General features: G+C 36.6%; 1 protein-coding gene across 1 annotated transcript; it reads left to right on the forward strand.

The window, feature by feature from the left end:
* Positions 1-15,656: 15,656 nt before the first annotated feature.
* On the forward strand, positions 15,657-18,163 carry LOC135628688 (uncharacterized). Its single transcript, XM_065135499.1, has one exon. It carries the CDS (start codon positions 15,972-15,974, stop codon positions 17,190-17,192), a length of 1,221 nt encoding a protein of 406 aa, XP_064991571.1. The 5' UTR covers positions 15,657-15,971; the 3' UTR covers positions 17,193-18,163.
* Positions 18,164-19,439: the final 1,276 nt, after the last annotated feature.

Below are 19,439 nucleotides of genomic sequence, written 5' to 3' on the forward strand. Positions count from 1 at the left end.
CTCCAACTCGATGTCTAATCTTCTGACATGTTCCACTCCGACCCAACATGATTCTTCCTACTTTAATTGTCTCTCCCTGATCAAAGCTTCCAGCGTCACTCAAAACGCAAATCAGATAAATTCTATCAATTGGTTTCATCATCAAAATCTGAGATTCAATACATTTGAGCCCTTCTTCTAATACCAAAATGTTATTGCCAGGATACTATCGACTGAGAGTCAGCACAACTTGGTCTGGACCGGAAGGCACAAAGTTGTTTGAGTGGCCCTCGTGGCAGTCTAGTGAGGCGATTGTTAGGATCAAGAGCACTAAGAGGGGGGGGGGGGGGGGGGAGGGGTGAATTAGTATAGCGAAAAACTTTTATTGGTTCAAAAACGAATTTCATATGATGAAATTTGTTTTCAATGAAAACCATTTTGAAAAGAAATTTAACTTAAGATCAAAAGGAAGTATGGTTGATGTAAAGCAATGGAGGTAGTTTGCAGTTAAGATAAAAAGCAAAATGTAAATGCAAACCGAGATTTAGAGTGGTTCGGTCAATCTTGACATACATCCACTTTTGGCTTCCTCCTCCGACAAGGTCACCGACGTCCACTAGAGGCCTTCCTTCAATAGGCAAAGGCCAACCACTCTTTTACAGCTTTCTCCTTTTGATGGGTTAGGAGACAAGCCTTGCAAATTTTCACTCCTCTCTTGAATGATCAACACTTAGAAAGAAAGAGGGAGAAGAACTTCTAGCCTTTTATAACACTTTTAAGCTCTCAAATACTCATAATAAATGTAAGCTTTTGGTTACCCTTTCATGTAGAAAGGGTGGGGTTTATATAGGCCCCAATCAGTTTGAATTCGGAGTTCAAAAGTATCCATTCCCAGATTTTCGGGGTCCTAGCAGTACCACTGCCATAACTGGACAGTACTACCGCCTATCAATTGTCATTGAACGATACTACCGCTCAGTCTGGGCGATACTACTACCTGATGTCGCTTGGAGACCGAGCTCAGGCGATACCACCGCTTGACAGGAGCGGTACCACCGCCTAACAAGGGCGGTACCACCGCTTGATCGGGGTGGTACCACCGCCTAACAAGGGTAGTACCACCGCTAGTAGGAATAACTGTCGGTGTTACCACTGCCTGACAGGGGCAGTACTACCACCCAGAATTCCTGGGAGACCAAGTCTCTTGGGCAGTGCCACCGCCGGCCCTAGCGTAGCCACCGCCGGCCAGGAATTCTGGGTCCAAATGGGCTGATCCATTCGGCCCAATTTGGGTCTATCAAGGGCCCAATTAGCCCTAAATTAAGTTAATGGGATCACCTCCCAATCCTAACTTAATCTTCATGCTAACTACGATAATTAAGACATCAATACTACAGATCATGTTCTGGTGCATCAATCGCTTTTTCCGATGAGCTTCCGGCAAACTTCCGGTGAACATCCGATGAACCCTCAGTAATGCTTCAGCGGACTCCCAGCAAACTCCTGGACTTACAACAATCCTCTTGGCGAGTTTCAATAAGCTTCTTTGGCAAGCTTCTGGACTTCTCGGATTGTTCCCATAGAACCTCCGATAACCATCCGGACTTCTGACGAACTCTCGAACCCCCAATGTGATCTTTGTCTTGACTCCAGCTAAACACCTACTGCATATCTTACTGCCATCATAGTTAATCCTACACATGTAAAACAAACTTCGATCTAGACAATTAATACTAAGCATTAATCAAGTTGTCCGGCATGTCATTGGTCCCTCGACGCTTCGTCTAACTCTTCGGCGCATCGTCCTCTCCTGTGGTCTATTGCCCAATCGACTAGTTGACTCCGCAACTTCGATATCCTTGGCACAATGTCTGCTCTTCTTGGCCTGATGCCTGAATCCACGGCCCGAAGCCTTCTGTCGATACGTTGACCGATCCACTGGCCCGACGTTCAATCTCCTAACATGTTCCTCCAGCCCAACATGATTTTTCTTGTTTTAATTGTCTCATCTTGATCGAAGCATCCTACGTCACTTAAAACATAGATTAAAACATAAACACAATTATCAATTGGTTTCATCATCAAAATACAAGATTCAACAATCTCTCACTTTTTTATGATGATAACCAATTGATGACGGAGTTTAAACAAACTCTCCCTATCAATATGCCATATTGATAGAAGATCTTGGATTCTAAAATCCAAGCAAACATGCCATGATCAAATCATGCATGACATCAACATACTTCTCCCCCTTTGTCATCAACAAAAAGGAGAAGTACCACAATCAAGTGTTTGTAATATAAGTTCTAATCATTTGCATGATAAACATAATCTCCATCATGGAATTTTGCTATCATGTAAGGTAGTAAGATAGCATGTTCTACTTTATACAAGCTAGCAAATTAGAGATGTGCAAATTTAGCATGTTTTGCTTCTTGAGATAGGCAAGATAGCAGTTTTACTTCTTTTGAGATAGCAATTCTTTGCTTCTCTTTAGATCACAAGCTAGCAATTCTAGCAAATTTTACATCATGCAAAGTAGCAAATTTTTAGTGATGTTCAAGATAGCTATTTTTGCCTCTTCTTGAAATTTCAAGCTAGCAATTCTTAGTGATGTTCAAGATAGTAATTTATTTTTCTCTTTTGAGAAGTGCTATTTTTTTTTTTTTGCAAAGATTGAGCTAGCAATTTTACTTCCGTTGCAAAGTGCAAGTTAGCATGTTTTGTTCCCCCTTTGTCATTGTCAAAAAGAAGGGAAGACCCTTTACATCAATTTTCAAATTATGACAAAAGTAAGGTAACAAATATGAAAAAATCAAGATGTGAAAATCAAAACAATTTTTCATCATGAATATTTTATCATTACATGCATCAAAATAATATCATGAGTGTTTCATGCATAATATCAAATCATCATTTGTAATTACATCAATATTCCAATCATTATTTCAATCTACACATCATCATGAGAATAATAAATTTGCACTATAGACAATCTCATGTTTTATCATTCAAGCTAGCATATATTTTTGTTCTCTTTTGCAATTAGCAAGCTAACAATTTCTTTTTTCTTTTATAATATTGATTCAATCATATCATGCGATAAACAAATCATAATTACAAAGGAGTATTGAATCATAAAGAAAATCAATTTATGCATAAAATATTCCAAGCATCAAGGTACATTTTCTCAAATTATGGGTATCAAAAAATCAAGAGAAAACAGCTTACGATTCATTTTGAAAAATATTCTCTTTGATAAAATGAGAGAATCATGATTAACAATCTTGATTTACATAAAGTTTCAAAAACATAATTATTAAGATCATGAATACTAAAAGACCATGAACCATTCCGACAAATCTCCTTTTAAATAGAAAGCAATCTTGATTCATTTAATAGAAAATTCAAATTATAATTACAAGAAATCAAGATAAAGCTCATTCAAATTCAAATCAACAAAATCATCAAAATCTCAACATTACTTTCAAGAGATTCAAAATGACAAATAATTTTATTGGTCTCTTAGTGAAAAATCGATAAGATAGAAAAAAAAGAAAATTTTTCAAGAAAAAATCTTTCCTCCTTTTGTTTCAACTCATTGATTGATTTCATACATGCTTGTTCTTTTCTTTTATATCAAATAAAAATATGCACGATTAGGATCAAAAAATAAATTTCATCATAAAAACCATCAAGACCAATAAATCATAAAAATCATCATGTATAACTTTAAAATCTCATGAATAAAATCGTCAATCATGGAATCAAAATATTTAATATTTTCATTACATCTTTATGCATCATTAAGTATACAATCATCAAGCATGACACTTATACTATTTCATATAAGCATGCCTATTTCATTTATGCCAAATCAAAATATGCATCATTTTTTAAACCGAAAAAGTCACTTTTATTACTGTGAACATTGATAATCCATAAATCACAAAAATCATTATGCATCATTTTGAAAGAAAACTCATTAAGTATGATCATTATGCATTACTTCAAATCAAACATGATTTCATTTATTTTCAAAATATTCATCATGATAGGACATACAAGGCAAAGAAATCATTAAACATAAAGCATATTCATCAATCATGGTTTCATTGAGCATAAGGTATTTTCAACCAAAATCATTTTGTTATTTGTTGTAGTCATGCATTTTTCTTTTTAGGTGAATCTATCTTTTCATGATTAGTTTTCCATACAAAAGTCATGCATCATCATTAAGCATGATATTAAACTTCTTAATATTTTCATTAAGACATCAAGCATGGTTTAAATCAAAATTAGAAATCATCAAGATGCACATTATTTCTTCTTAAAAAACATTTATAGAATCATCATTAGATTTAAATCTAACATTTTATTCCATTAACATAAAACATGTAATTTCCATTATCTTTTTAAAAATTACTAGCATAATCATAATTTTTGTATTTTCATTTTTAAACATGTAATTTTCAAGAAAATATATATTTTTAAACTAAATAAGGAAAATACATCTTGAAAAGCATCATGTAATTTCAGAATAAATTAAGGGAGTTTCGATTACCTCATCGTTGAAAGCCATTAAGGCATAGTTTGCCACATCGCCTTTCTTGATTTTCTCCTCATCTTCGGAGGAGCTCGATTCATCCCAATTTTTGTTCTTCTTCTTGCGTTCAAAGCAAGTAGTTTCTTTTTGTTCTTAAATTTTTGTTTCATTAACTTTTTAAATTTCTTAGTGAGTTATTCAAGTTTACCATCACTTGAGCTTATGCTCAAGTGGTCTTCATGTGTTCTATGTCCCAAATCCTTCATGTCCTTTGGAAGGTTATTCTCGAGTTCCCTTTTTTGCCACATTCTTTATTTCGTAGGTCATTAAAGACCCAATTAGTTCTTTGAGTGGAAGGTTATTTAGGCTTTTAGCCTCTTGTATGGCTGTTACTTTAGAGTCCCATGTTTTAGAAAGTGATCGTAAAATCTTGTTTACAAGTTCAAAATTCGAAAAACATGTACTAAGAAATTTTAAACCATTGACGACATCCGTAAAACGGGTGTACTTGTCAACAATGGTTTCACTCAGCTTTATTCGAAAAAGCTCGAAATCATACATTAAAAAATTAATTTTTGAATCTTTAACTTTGCTAGTTCCTTCATGCATGATTTCAAGAGTGCACCAAATATCGAAAACCGTTTGGCAAGTAGAAACACGATTAAACTCATTTCTATCTAAGGTGCAAAACAAGGCATTCATAGTCTTTGCATTTAAAGAAAACATCTTCTTCTCCAAATCATTCCAATGGTTCATTGGAAGAGAAGACATTTCAAATCCGTTTTCGATTATTTGTCATAAATTCAAATCAAAAGAAAGCAAGAAAACTCCCATTCGAATTTTTCAATAAGTGTAGTCCGTCCCATTGAAAAAGGGAGAACGAATGAGAGAGTGACCCTCTTGAAAGGCGAAAAGAGCCATTTTTCTTGGGTGTTAAACCAACTGAGAAATTATGAGGCTCTGATACCAATTGTTAGGATCAAGAGCACTGGGGAGGAGGGGTTGAAATAGTACAGTAGAAAACTTTCGTTGGTTCAAAAACGACTTTTATATGATGAAATCTGTTTTCGATGAAAACCATTTCGGAAAGAACTTTAACTTAAGATCAAAAGAAAGTATAGTTGATGTAAAGCAATGGAGGCAGTTTGCAGTTAAGATAAAGAGCAGAATGTAAATGCAAACTGAGATTTAGAACGGTTCAATCAATCTTGATCTACATCCACTTTTGGCTTCCTCCTCCGACGAGATCACTAACGTCCATTAGAGGCCTTCCTTCAATAGGCGAAGGCCAACCACCCTTTTACAGCTTTTCTCCTTTTGACGGGCTTAGGAGACGACCCTTATAGATTTTCACTCCTCTCTTGAATGATCAACACTTAGAAAGAAAGAGGGAGAAGAACTTCTAGCCTTTTACAACACTTTTAAGCTCTCAAATACTCAAAATAAAAGTAAGCTTTTGGTTACCCTTTCATGCAGAAAGGGTGGGGTTTATATAGGCCCCAATCTGTTTGAATTCGGAGCTCAAAAATGTCCATTCCCGGTTTTCCAGGGTCCTGGCGGTACTACCGCTTATCAACTGTCACTGAGCGGTACTACCACTCAGTCTGGGCGGTACTAACGCCTGACGTTGCTCAGAGACCAAGCTTAGGCGGTACCATCACCTGACAGGGGTGGTACCATCACTAGCAGTAATAACTCTCGACGGTATCACTGCTTGATAGAGGCGGTACTACCGCCTAGAATTCCTAGGAGACCAAGTCTCCTGGGCGGTGCCACCGCCGACCAAGAATTCTAGGTCCGAATGGGATGATCCATTCAACCCAATTTAAGTCTGCTAAGGGCCCAATTGGCCCCAGATTAAGTTAATGGGATCATCTCACAATCTTAACTTAATCTTTATGCTAACTACGACAATTAAGACATCAATACTGCAGATCGTGTTCCGGTGCGTCAATCACTTTTTCCAGCGAGCTTCTAGCGAACAACCGATGAACCCTCAACGATACTCCGGTGGACTCCCGGCAAACTCCTGGACTTGCAATGATCCTCTTGGAGAGTTCCGATGAGCTTCTTTGGCAAGCTTCTGGACTTCTCGGATTGTTCCCATAGAACCTCCAACGACCGTCCGAACTTTTGACGAACTCTCGAATCACTAACATGATCTTTGTCTTGACTCCGGCTCAACACCTGCCGCATATCTTACTGTCATCGTAGTTAATCCTGCACATGTAAAATAAACTTTGATCTAGATAATTAATACTAAGTATTAATCAAGTTGTCTGGCATGTCATTGGTCCCTTGACGCTTCGTCCGATTCTTCAGCGCATCGTACTCTCCTACAACCTATTGCCCAATCGGCCAGTTGACTCCGCAACTCTGATATCCTTGGTGCAATATCCGCTCTTCTTGGTCTGATACTTGAATCCACAGCCCGAAGCCTTCTGTCGATACGTCGATCGATCCACAGGCCCGACGTTCAATCTTCTGACATGTTCCTCTAACCCAACATGATTTTTCTTGCTTTAATTATCTCATCCTGATCGAAGCATCTTGCGTCACTTAAAACATAGATTATAACATAAACATAATTATTAATTGGTTTCATCATCAAAATATGAGATTCAATAGCGATCACTATAAAGTTGAGGTATCTAAAGTGACTCCGAGGTGGTCTACATTGGGTCTTTGGGTGTCCGAGGTGTGTTCTGAGGTTAGGTTAAGGTAGGTTTATTTTTCCTCGAGAATCCTACAAAAAGGTCGACATTAGAGTGATTTTCAACTTGATTGCTCTGATAGTTAAGTTAGTCTTATGGGATTATATGGGTGTAAAGGGGGTTTTCTGTGAGAGAGGTCCGACCCTTAAGCAGACACCAAGGGCCGGCTTTTATACTTGGGGAGCTGGGGAGATCGTCTGTAATCATTGCAACAACCTCCCATGGCATTTTTCCCATGTGGGTGGCAAGCTCAAATGATCCCTTGTGGGTTATTGTCCATGGAGGCGGATCGAGGGGCGCAGGTCTAAGCGGCCGCTCGGGGACTATTGCCCATGACGACCGATTAGATCGGCCCAAACAACCTCCCGTGGACTATTGTCCACGAGGGCCAATAAGCCGTTATTCCTCCATCTTGCTACCATGTTGGGGGATTATTATGATCAAGAATGACACTAAGAGAGGGGAGTGAATTAGTGCAATGATAAAATTATAGAGTCAAAAATCTTCGTATAATAAAATTATTTCTACAAAGCCCATATAGGAAATATGTTTAACTTGAAAGTGCATAGAAGCGTAGTGAAAGTAAAGCAGTTTACAATGAAAGTAAAGAGCAAAATAGAAATGCAAACTAGATTTTTATAGTGGTTCGGTTGTCATGACCTATATTCACTCTCGATTCCTCTTCACTCAAGGCCACCAACTTCCACTACCGATCTTCTTTCAATGGGTGAAGATCAACTACTCTTTTACACTATCTCCTTTTTACAGGTTTAAGAGACAACCTTTACACCCCTCTTGTACAAGTTTTCCCCTACGCACCTCTCTTAAAACTCTTTCTAAGCTTTAGGAGGAGAGAAATCAACTTTCTAATAGGGTTTACAATTTTAACATCACAGAGTTTTGCTCAACTTTCTTGCTATTCTATATAGGAATAGCTAGGATATTTATAGACCCCAATTGGCTTCAAAAATGGAGCCAAAAAAAGGTCTCATCTAGGGTTTCCTTGGTCTTGGCGGTACCACCGCTTGTGCTAGGCGGTACCATTGCCTACAACACTAATACTAGGCGATAACACCACCTAGTCTGGTAGTACTACCGCTTAGGAGACCATGTCTGGGCGATACCATCGCCTAGACTAGCGGTACCACCATCTAACACTCTTGGAGATTGTGTTTAGGCGGTACCACCACTTGACACAATCTCGGAGACTGTGCCACAGATGGTTTTCACCTATTGGGTCACTATTTGGGCCTTTCACTTAGCCCAACATAGTCTAAACTTGAGCCCAATTGGCCCATAATTGAGTTGGCCTAATTCCAACCCAATTACACCTAAAACCTACTTCGATCCAGATAATTATTACAAACCTAAATCAAATATTATCTGGTATGTCATTGGTTCATCAACGCTTCATTTGAATCTTCGATGCATCATCCTCTCTTATAGCCTATTGCCCAATCGGCTAGTTGACCTCCGCAACTCCGATTTCCTTAGTGTAATTTTCACTCTTCTTAGCCCGATGCCTGAACCGATGAGCCGAAGCCTTTTGCCGATATGTCGACCGACCTTTCGGCTCAATGTCTAATCTTCTGACATGTTCCACTCCAGCCTAACATAATTCTTCCTACTTTAATTATCTCTCCCTATTCGAAACTTTCTATGTCACTCAAAATGTAGATCAGATCACAAACATATCAATTGATTTCATCATCAAAATATGAGATTCAATAATCTCACCCTTTTTTATGATAACAACCAATTGATGACGAAGTTTAAACTAAACTCCCCCTATCAATATATTGTTTTGATAGAGTATTTGAATTCAAAAAATTATAAATATTTCACCATTGCATGCAGCATAAATATTGAAAGACTCAATTAATCATATCATTGCATAAAACATAAACTCATACATAATCAAAATATCCAAGTATATCATCCCATGCATGATTGTCATCATGACTTCTCCCCCTTTGTCATCAACAAAAAGGAGAAGTGCAACTATCAAGTTTTAGATATATGAAAGCTTAGCAATTTAACAAATTTTTCATTACTTTAGAACATGCAAGCTAATGAGTTCTTTCTTCTCTTTTGAGAAGTGCAAGCTAGCAATTTTTTGCTCCCGTTGCAATGTGCAAGCTAGCAAATTTAGCGGGTTTTACACATTTTAGAATATGCAAGATAGCAAATTTTTGAGATGTTCATGCATCATGAGTATTGCCTCTCTTGAGATGTGTAAGATAGCACTTTTTTCTTCTTTTTTGAGATGAGCTAAGTTTTGCCTCTTTTTGTGATATGCAAGTTAGCAATTTTTGCTTCCTTTTGACATGTGCAAGCGAATAAGTTTTGTCTCTCTTTGTGATATGTAAGTTAGCAATTTTTGCTTTCTTTTGAAATGTGCAAGCTAGCAATTTTTCTCCCCCTTTGTCATTATAAAAAAGAATGGAAGAATACAATGTTGTAATTCTTTTCCCTTTACTTCAATTTTTAAATCATGACAAAGATAAAGTATCATTTTTATTTCAATATGACATATTGAAATAAGGTATCATTTCATAATTATTGACTTTCACATAATTTCATAAAAAATAATCATAGTATTGCATGCATCATTTCAAATCAAATGATTTACATGAAGAAAATATCAAGTTTTGATTCTGAGAATTCAATATCATAATTTCAATAATGTTTCTCTTTAATATATAGTAAATAGAATCATAGGAGAATAATAAAAAATCTTGATTCATATAAAGAAAATCTTAAGTTATCACAATTTGATAAATATTCTCTTAAAAAAGTGAATCATACGTGCATCAAGAAAAATGTTTTATGTTGAATATATCACAAGTCATAAATACGATAAATGATTTAATTGGATATATCATCTCATTGGTAAAATGAGTCATATGAAAATAAATCCAAAATTATCATCAAAATTATTTTTCAAAAAATTCAATAAAGGCAACGTAGATAAATTCACACGAGAGCTTAATTCATGCATAATGTCTCAATTCATCATGAATCATAAAAAATTTAAAGTATCAAGTGAAAGAATCATGGTTCGTGTGACAAAAAGATTGTCGATTCGTGCATTCAAACCTTTATTACTTCAACTCATCATGCATAATTTCAAAATGTAAAATCATCTAACATAATACAAATATTTATTTTCAAAACATTCATCATTATTTTCAACTCATTCAATTTGTCAAATCAATAAAGTCACTTTCAAGTGATTCAAAATGAAATAACGAGGTTCATCAATCTCTTGAAATGCTAATGATTTCCTTTCTCCCCTTTGTCATTGTAAATAAGAAAGAAGAAGAGGGAAATAATACATAACAAAACTCAAGTCATAAATTATCAAAATGTCAAGTAGTATATCATGGTTTATTAGAATAAGTCTCCTTTTTAGTGAATAGTAAAAGGAATAGTAGGAGAACAAAATATGAAAAATCTTGATTTATCGAAAGTTTTCAAGTTGTAATCAAAAGAATATTCATGATTCATTTGGATAATTTTCCTTTTTAGTAAATGACAAAAGAAACATAGGAGAAAAAGATCTCAATTCATGCATATGAAATCTTCAATCATCAAGATCATGATTTGGACAAAACTCATTCAAATCTAAATCATCAAAATCACTTTAATAGTTCAAGAATAGATTCATTAATCTCTTTTTGAAAAAATTGATAAGAAATTTTCAAGAAAAAATACTTTCCTCTTTATAGTTGTTTCAATTTAAGTGATATGATTTCTTACAAGCATGCCCAAGTTTTTATTTTTATTTTTTTATTTTTATGTAAAAACCATGCATTTTGAAAGATAAAAATAAGATTCATCACAAAAATCATCAAGACATCAAATCCTTATGCATAATATAAAATCATCAAGCATAATACTAAACCTTTTAATATTTTCATTACATCTTACATCATTATGCATTATCAAACATGATTTCATTAGACATAAAACATTTTCAATCAAAAAGCAATATAGAAATCATCAAGATATACATTATTGCTTCTTAAAAATATACATAGGATTAATCTTATTAGGTATACAAGCATTAGATTTAGATATAACATTTTATTCCTTTATCATAAAGAAATGCAATTGTCATGATCAATTTTTTTTAATTTTTTAAAAACACTAGAAAGAAAAGCATGATCTTTTTATATTTTTTTTACTAACTAATTTAAAAATAACTCATGAAAAGCATCAAGTTATTTCAAAATAAACTAAGGGGGTTTTGGTTACCTCATCGTCGAAAGTCATTAAGGCATAATTCGCCACCTTATCTTTGTTGGTTTGCTTCTCATCTTTGGATAAGCTTGATTCTTCCCAAGCCACCTTGAAAACTTTCTTCTTCTTTAGTAGCTTCTTTTTTTTAAGTTCATTTTTATTCTTTGATTATTGTTTTAAGAACTTTTTAAGTTTTATTGTGAGAAGTTCAAGGTCATCATCATTTGAGTCATCACTCAAGTGGTATTCTATTATTCGAAGTGTCAAATCCTTTCTATTCTTTGGAATGTTGTTCTCATGTTCATCAAGTTCATTATGTGTCTTGGACATCATTTCATAGGTTATCAAAGACCCAATAAGTTCTTCGAGAGAAAAATTATTTAAATCATTGGGCTCTTGAATGGTCATTACTTTAGGGTCTCAACTCTTTGGAAAGGATCTCAATATTTTATTCACAAGTTAAAAATTAAAAAAATATTTACCAAGACTTTTAAACCATTGATGACATCCGTAAAACGGATATACATGTCTCCAATGGTTTCGTTTAGTTTCATATAAAACAACTCAAAATCATGCATCAAAAAATTTATTTTAGAACCTTGAACTCTACTAGTGTCGTCGTGTGTGATTTCAAGTATGTGCTAAATATCGAAAGCTGTTTCACAAATAGATACTCGATTGAACTCATTTTTATTCAAAACGTAAAATAGAGCGTTTATAGCTCTAGTATTTAAAGAAAAAGTTTTCTTCTTTAAATCATTCCATTTGTTCATTGGAGTAGAAGACTTTTGAAAACCACTTTCGATAATATTCCATAAATTCAAATCTAAAGAAAGCAAGAAAACTCTCATTTGAGTTTTCTAATATAGTTCGTCCCATTGAACATATAAGGACGAATAATAAAGTGATCCTCTTAAAATCCGAAAAGAGTCTTTTCTCTTAGGTATTAAATTAAACGAGAAAGAATGTGGCTCTGATATCAACTGTTAGTATCAAGAACGACACTAAGAAGGGGGGTGAATTAGTGCAGCGATAAAATTACGTTGAGTCAAAAATCTTCATACGATAAAATCGTTTTGACAAAGCCCTTATAGGAAATATGTTTAACTTGAAATCGCATAGAAGCATAGTGAAAGTAAAGCAGTTTACAATGAAAGTAAAAAAGCAAAATAGAAATGTAAATCATATTTTTATCGTAGTTCGGTCGTCGTGACCTACATCCACTCTCGATTCCTCTTCACTCGAGACCATCGACTTCCACTACCGATCTTCTTTCAACGGGTGAAGATCAACTACCCTTTTACACTTTCTCCTTTTCATAGGTTTAGGAAACAACTTTTACACCCCTATTTTACAAGGTTTCCTTCACACACCTCTCTTAGAACTCTCTCTAACCTTTAGGAGGAGGGAATTCAACTTTCTAATTGGGTTTACAATTTTAGGGTTTAGAGAGTTTTACTCAACTTTCTTGCTATTCCATGCAGGAATAGCTGGGGTATTTATAGACCCCAATTGGCTTCAAAAATAGAGCCAAAAAAAGGTCTTATCCCGGGTTTCCTAGGTCCTAGTGGTACCACCACTTGTGTTGGGTGGTACCACCACCTACAGCACTAACACTAGTCGGTACTATCGCTTGGGAGACTGTGTCTAGATAGTACCACCACCTAGACTAGTGGTACCACTGACTAACACTCTAGGAGACTATGTCTGGGTGGTACCACCGCCTAGACTAGCGATGCCATCGCTTGGCACAATCTTGGAGACTATGCCACTAATGGTTCCACCAGTTGGGTCACTATTTAGGTCTTTCACTTAGCCCAACACAGTCCAAAATTAGGCCCAATTGGCTCATAATTAAGTTGGCCCAATTCTAACTCAATTACACCTAAAACCTACTTCGATCTAGACAATTATTACAAAGCTAAATCAAATGTTGTCTGGCATGTCATTGGTTCATCGATGCTTCGTCCGAATCTTCAGCGCATCGTCCTCTCTTGCGGCCTATTACCCAATCGGCTAGTTGACCTCTGCAACTCTGATTTCCTTGACGTAATTTCTGCTCTTCTTGGCTTGATGCCTGAACCCATGGCCCGAAGCCTTCTCTCGATACGCCGACTGATCCTCCGTCTCAACGTCCAACATTCTCACATGTTCCACTCCAACCCAACATAATTCTTCCTGCTTTAATTGTCTTTCCCTGATCGAAGCTTCCTACGTCACTCAAAACGCAGATTAGATCACAAACATATCAATTAATTTTATCATCAAAATCCGAGATTCAATACGGATGACCTAGCCTTTGTTCTTCACGTCAACTCGTCAGTGGTGGTCAGCTGATTGGTTATGATAAATTTTAGAATATTTTCTATCACCAATATTATTAATTTCTTCCTTGATTTTGTGATGCTTAGAGTTTCGAGAAGGGATTTCATGTCATCAAAGAGATAAAATCATTCCATAAGTTAAATTTCTTTTTTATTATAATAAATTTAATTGGATCATTCCAACGCAATAGTGATATGAGTGTTCAATGTTGATAGCAATTTTCATCTTTAACTCTTCCTGTACATTTCGATTGATTGATTACAACAATTATTTGATGTGAATGTTTTGCTTTCTCTCAATCTTTTGTTGTTATATAATACTATGCATTGCAAGGATCTTCATCCACTATTTAGTTTAGTTTAATTTTTCATCAATGTAAAGCCATTATTCTGTGTCATTAGTGATATGTGTAATAATAACAATTGATTTTTGTACTTTAAAAATCATATTAGAGTCCAATTTAATATATACGAAATCCAATTTAACATCTCAAATCCATGACTTTATTTTATTATATTACATTTTCGCTTATGTTGTATATTGAGAAGAAAAGTCTTTTATTAATAGGCTGTCTTTGAATAGACCTTCATAGAAAACAATTTAAATGGGCCACTGATCCATTTTGGCCCACAAAGATTGATGAGAATTAGATTATTTTATGAGAATTAAATTTCTCTTGATGCTGTCTCTTGTTATGTGATTCAAATGATTTACACAAAACTAAACTTACAATAATCAGATGAGCCAACTCTTATTTAATTAATTAACATAAAAGATTATATAGAAATAATTTAGTGAGAAGCAGTAATTAAAGTGACTTCCCTGTGTGCAGATCAATTATTAATTGTTATTGTTGGCAATTTGTCTCATTGTATTGCATCATGGCACGCATGTGAAGGGCTCAGAATCCCCATGAACTGCTGCCATGCACACTTAAAAAGAATTATCTAAGTTGTAGTGCCTACCAGACTTTTGTCCCCACGAGTAGTTAAACCTCATGTAAGTAGCTCATGGACTGCTTCTTTATTACTACTTCAAGTCCCAACACGAAACACAAATTGTTACTCATATCCAGACCTCCAGCCTAGTTAGGTTTCCTGGTATGCTTCTTGAGCCACTAGAATATAGCAGGTCATGCGGCAAAGTGGCCGTCTTCTTTTTTTGGATCAGCATGCCCTCTTGTTACATTCTTAGTCTTACATCCTCAGGCTAATTTAATGCTCCCAAAGTTTTGTTTCTATTTAGTACTCGTCCCATTTATCCAAGTAGCTGCCATGGCTAAAACATTCTGTAGGTGAAGAATGTATGTGTATATGTGAGATGAAATAGCCAGTAAATATTCTTCATCCTTCCCCATCCAACATGCCAGATTGAGATGAAATAGACACTGCAAATAGGAATTTTCCTTTTTAACATTAGATTTTTACTGACTTACATAAGTATTAGAACCTCACGTATCAAAAAGTCAAGTCGAAATATATGACTGAATGAGTACTCAAATCGAAATATTTGAGGTCCACAACCAACATTCACAAGGTAATATATTGCAATGTTTGCTTCTCGCTTGCAGCCTATAGCTGTAAGAATTTGCGGGAAACATGGAAGACACAGAAGACACTGAAAGAGCTGCAGGTCTTTTCACGGCTTAAATAATTCAATCCTCTCTTCGGAAGTCTCATGTGCTGCCCATTTGATCGAAATCCTTCCTTTTCTTTGAAACCCAACACTTCAAAAAAGGCAGCTGCCACAGTGGACCTAGAAATAAATGACAATCTCTTTGTTGCTCTATATAAGCTCACTTTCTGACACCATCTCCATTCCTATTCCTGGAGCTAGAGGACACATCTCACTGCAACCTTCCTCTTCGGCTTTCTCGACCGAGTGAGCTTGTCATTCCGTTACTGCATCGTCTCTTAGAAGATTGCCAAGCTTTCTGCTGCAAAGAGTGTCTTTGGTGAATCCCATCTTATTGTCTGATGAACAAGATCAAGCTGCAGCATCATTTACACTCGGTCAAATAGAAAGTGTGAAGCCCTTCAACTAAAAGCAGCACTCCTGAAAGGTATAGATGAGTTCTTTACTCCATTATTGGTTTACTAGGGTCTTCAAGCTTTAATGCCTTTGGATGTGTACGCAGGTTTTGAAGGATAATCATCGAAATGGATGGTTTAGGTTTCGGTAACTCGACCACTCTCAGAAATCAGGTTTCTATCTCACCAACTTTATGGAGTGATCAGTATGAGAACTTTTTGGTGTCCAACGAAGACTACAGAAACGCATGTGAGAAGCTCAAGTTGGAGGAAGCTCTTCTAATTAGCTCCAGCTTTGATCTCCAAGGAATTCTGGCATGCCATCCAAGCTCAAACTTTGATGCTGTCAACGAGACGATCAACACATTAGCTTCCACCTCCGATCCGAGTTCCTTGCAACAGCAAGAACTTATAATGCTGACTGCCGATTCTGCTCGCAAGATTTCAGGCATACCTGCTATAACTGAACACGCTCTTTCTCCACAACTACATGCTTCCGTTGTTCCAGGCAGTGGCGGACCCAAGAATATGATCGATCCATTCTGCTGCCCCAGTGAAAATTTTGGCTCATTTGATCAATTACAAGTAAACATTGATAACAACGACGAAGACCACTTCGATAACTTCTCTAGCACCAAAAGCACTTGTAGATTGAGTTGTAGTGCTACCATCTCTTCAGCAGAGTTCGAGACCCATGGCTTGTTCGATTACCATATACCTAATTTGGACAGGCAGAACTCTTTCATTCCAGATGTTCCAGGAGTTGAATCATCAAGAGAAAAATATATTACTAAAAGAAAACTAGAAGATTATGAGAAAGTAGGAGAAAACTGTTGTAAGAAAGGAGGTTTTGAGATTAGCTTCAGGAACGCTCCCAGGCAGAAGAAACTGAGATCAGAAAAGAATTCAGGGCCTTCTAGCATCAACTTCAGTCAGCAAAGCTACTACGAGCTCGACACCGAGGCCATAGCACAGGTGAAGGAGATGATTTATAGGGCTGCAGCTTTGAGGCCAGTCCATCTGGGGTTGGAAGAAGCATCGGAGAAGCCAAAGAGAAAGAACGTCAGAATATCAAGTGATCCCCAGACCGTGGCAGCAAGGCATCGACGGGAGAGGATAAGTGAGAGATTGAGGATGCTGCAGAAGCTGGTCCCCGGAGGGAGCAAAATGGACACTGCCACCATGCTTGATGAGGCTGCAAACTATCTCAAGTTCCTCAAGTCACAGGTCAGGGCCCTGGAAACCCTAGGCAACGAGCATGATCCCATGGACAGATACACTGTCCCCTTTGGATCGACTTTCCATTCAGGCTTTTCCCATGCAAAACCTTTTCTCCACCGAGAACCCTAATCCAAAAAAAAGGCGAGGCAGATTAAGTGCCTAAATGCCCACAAAACATATCATTGCCTTCATCATTAGCTTGGGGTTTAGGCCTCAATTCAGATCTTTGAATCAAAGATCAGTGCTCACCTTTTCAACTTTTCTAACACCCTTTTCATGTCCATAAAGCAACCATGTTCAGCATCCATCATCATCCCTCCATCATTTGCTCTTACCTTTGATATGCCTTTTTTTTGCACCTCAGGTGGTCTTTCCCATGCAAACCCTAATCCAAGATTACGTAGATAATATGGTTCATGATTACTTTTGTGAATTAAGAGGCATCAGAGCAGCAGCTTCAACACCAATACCCATAGGCATATAAATGGAAGTTGAAGAAATCATAGAAGCTATGATTGAGAGAGCCCAAGGATTCTGCAAGTGATGAAGATTTCGAGCTGCTTGATGCTAATTTCTTTTCCTTGGGTTGCTCGCCGCCTAGGTTTATTAGTTCAGTCCTTTACTTTGTAAAAATTTTGGCACTTGAAACAATCTCTTTGATCCTGACAATGCATGGCAGACGGCAACATGCCCTCGGGCGTGCCCTTGAGAAGACCACCAACGATGTTGGCAAGCACATGATGGAGAACAAAAAGGCATGCCAAGCTACAGTCGCTGCTTCCACAGCAGGTTTTGTCGACCATCCCTTCTCTCACTGCACGGCGAACAAACTTTATGTCATGCAAAGAGAATGTATGAATGAACAAAACGTTGAGGTTGATGGGTGTGACAATCTAGGCCATGGGCGTTATCAGCTGGTCCAACTTTATGTGCCCTTTCATTCCCTGAAACAAGGGGGAGAAAGTTCTGTTGCTTTGAAACGAAAGGAGCCTTTCGTGCAAGACCGGGATTTGTTTTGCACCACTTGGGGATTTCTGTTTTGCGTTTGACCATTATCTTTTTCGTCTTGCTTTGCTCCAAGTTCTGGAAACTTTGTGCTTGCTTTGGTGCACCGGCGCCTGTTTGACCATCGTTTTGCTTGTTTCACTGGCTTTCCTTGGGGTCAAAATACATTGATGAGCTGTGACATGAGTTTGTTTCGGTATGTATATCCATAGGTCGGCCGGCAATTGTTGACGAAGGAAATGGAGGAGGCAATAATCAGTGGGCAATAGAGAAGAGTGGGCTGTGGAGTTATCTGCTGATTTAAATAACAGGCAACTTGTTCTTGTTGGTAATGCCTTCAAGAAGGGGGTAAAAACCAGCTCATATAGAGCCCTCGCCCTTGCGTTGACTCTGGAGTGGATGAAGTTCTCTGCAAGAGAGGGTATCAAAACTTGCCCACCCTTGTTAGGGATGGAGGAGCAAGGAAAAAACAGAATACTACGATACGAGTAAAAAGAATACTCAAGAAAACTGATGTAGTATTAAAAACAGAAAAATTAATAAGAACACTTACAAGATACCAAATGCACACAGACTCTCTATTTTTCTCTACTTTATCTCTATGCCTTGCTAGATAAACTACGGTCCTATTTATAGGACCTAGTGACAATTACCCTATAACTAGATCATGAGGTAGTTATTGAAATCACCTTATAACTACTAGATCATGATTGAAGTGGTTATTGAAATCATCATGTAACCACTAGATCATGATGACAATCTAGATAGATAACTATGAATCAAATCTCAACAGTTTTGACTCAAGGGTGGATGGAGTTATCTGCTCCTGATTGAGATGGTTTAGGAAGTTTAGGTATCTAAACTCAATTGGCATCTTTCTCAAGAGGTTGGATTTATCTCGACCCTTTTGTTTGAATACATGACTAATTCTAAGAAATTATCTATAATCCTTTTCGTATATTTAAAAGAGACTTTTCACCACCCGATTCGAGTCCCAGAAGATTGAGCCTCCATGGGCCCGATCTGAGCTGGGCTTGCCCAAATCCATATCCGACCCAAGCTGGGTCGGTCCAATTCGGACATGCTGCTTTTCTTTTCTTCTTTTTTGTCATAGAATAATAATTACTTGAAATACTATAATCCAAAAATTAGATGTATGAATTTTAAATTATTAAATCAAGATTGCATCTCATACTGGATAATTTACAGACACCATCTAACTCTAAAAACAAACCAAATTTAATAAGATTGATTATTTTGGATTCCATCTTAAATTTATTTTCTTGTTTTTATAAATCCAAAATTAGTAGAAAATTACAACATTATTAAATCATGATTCCATACCATAATTTCATGAATATCTTATATGAT

This window comes from Musa acuminata, chromosome BXJ3-1 (assembly GCF_036884655.1).
Source record: "Musa acuminata AAA Group cultivar baxijiao chromosome BXJ3-1, Cavendish_Baxijiao_AAA, whole genome shotgun sequence".
NCBI lineage: Eukaryota > Viridiplantae > Streptophyta > Magnoliopsida > Zingiberales > Musaceae > Musa > Musa acuminata.

Bases quoted from the DNA above. Each gene is read 5' to 3' on its own strand.
- LOC135628688 (XM_065135499.1), top strand. From the start codon at position 15,972: ATGGATGGTTTAGGTTTCGGTAACTCGACCACTCTCAGAAATCAGGTT.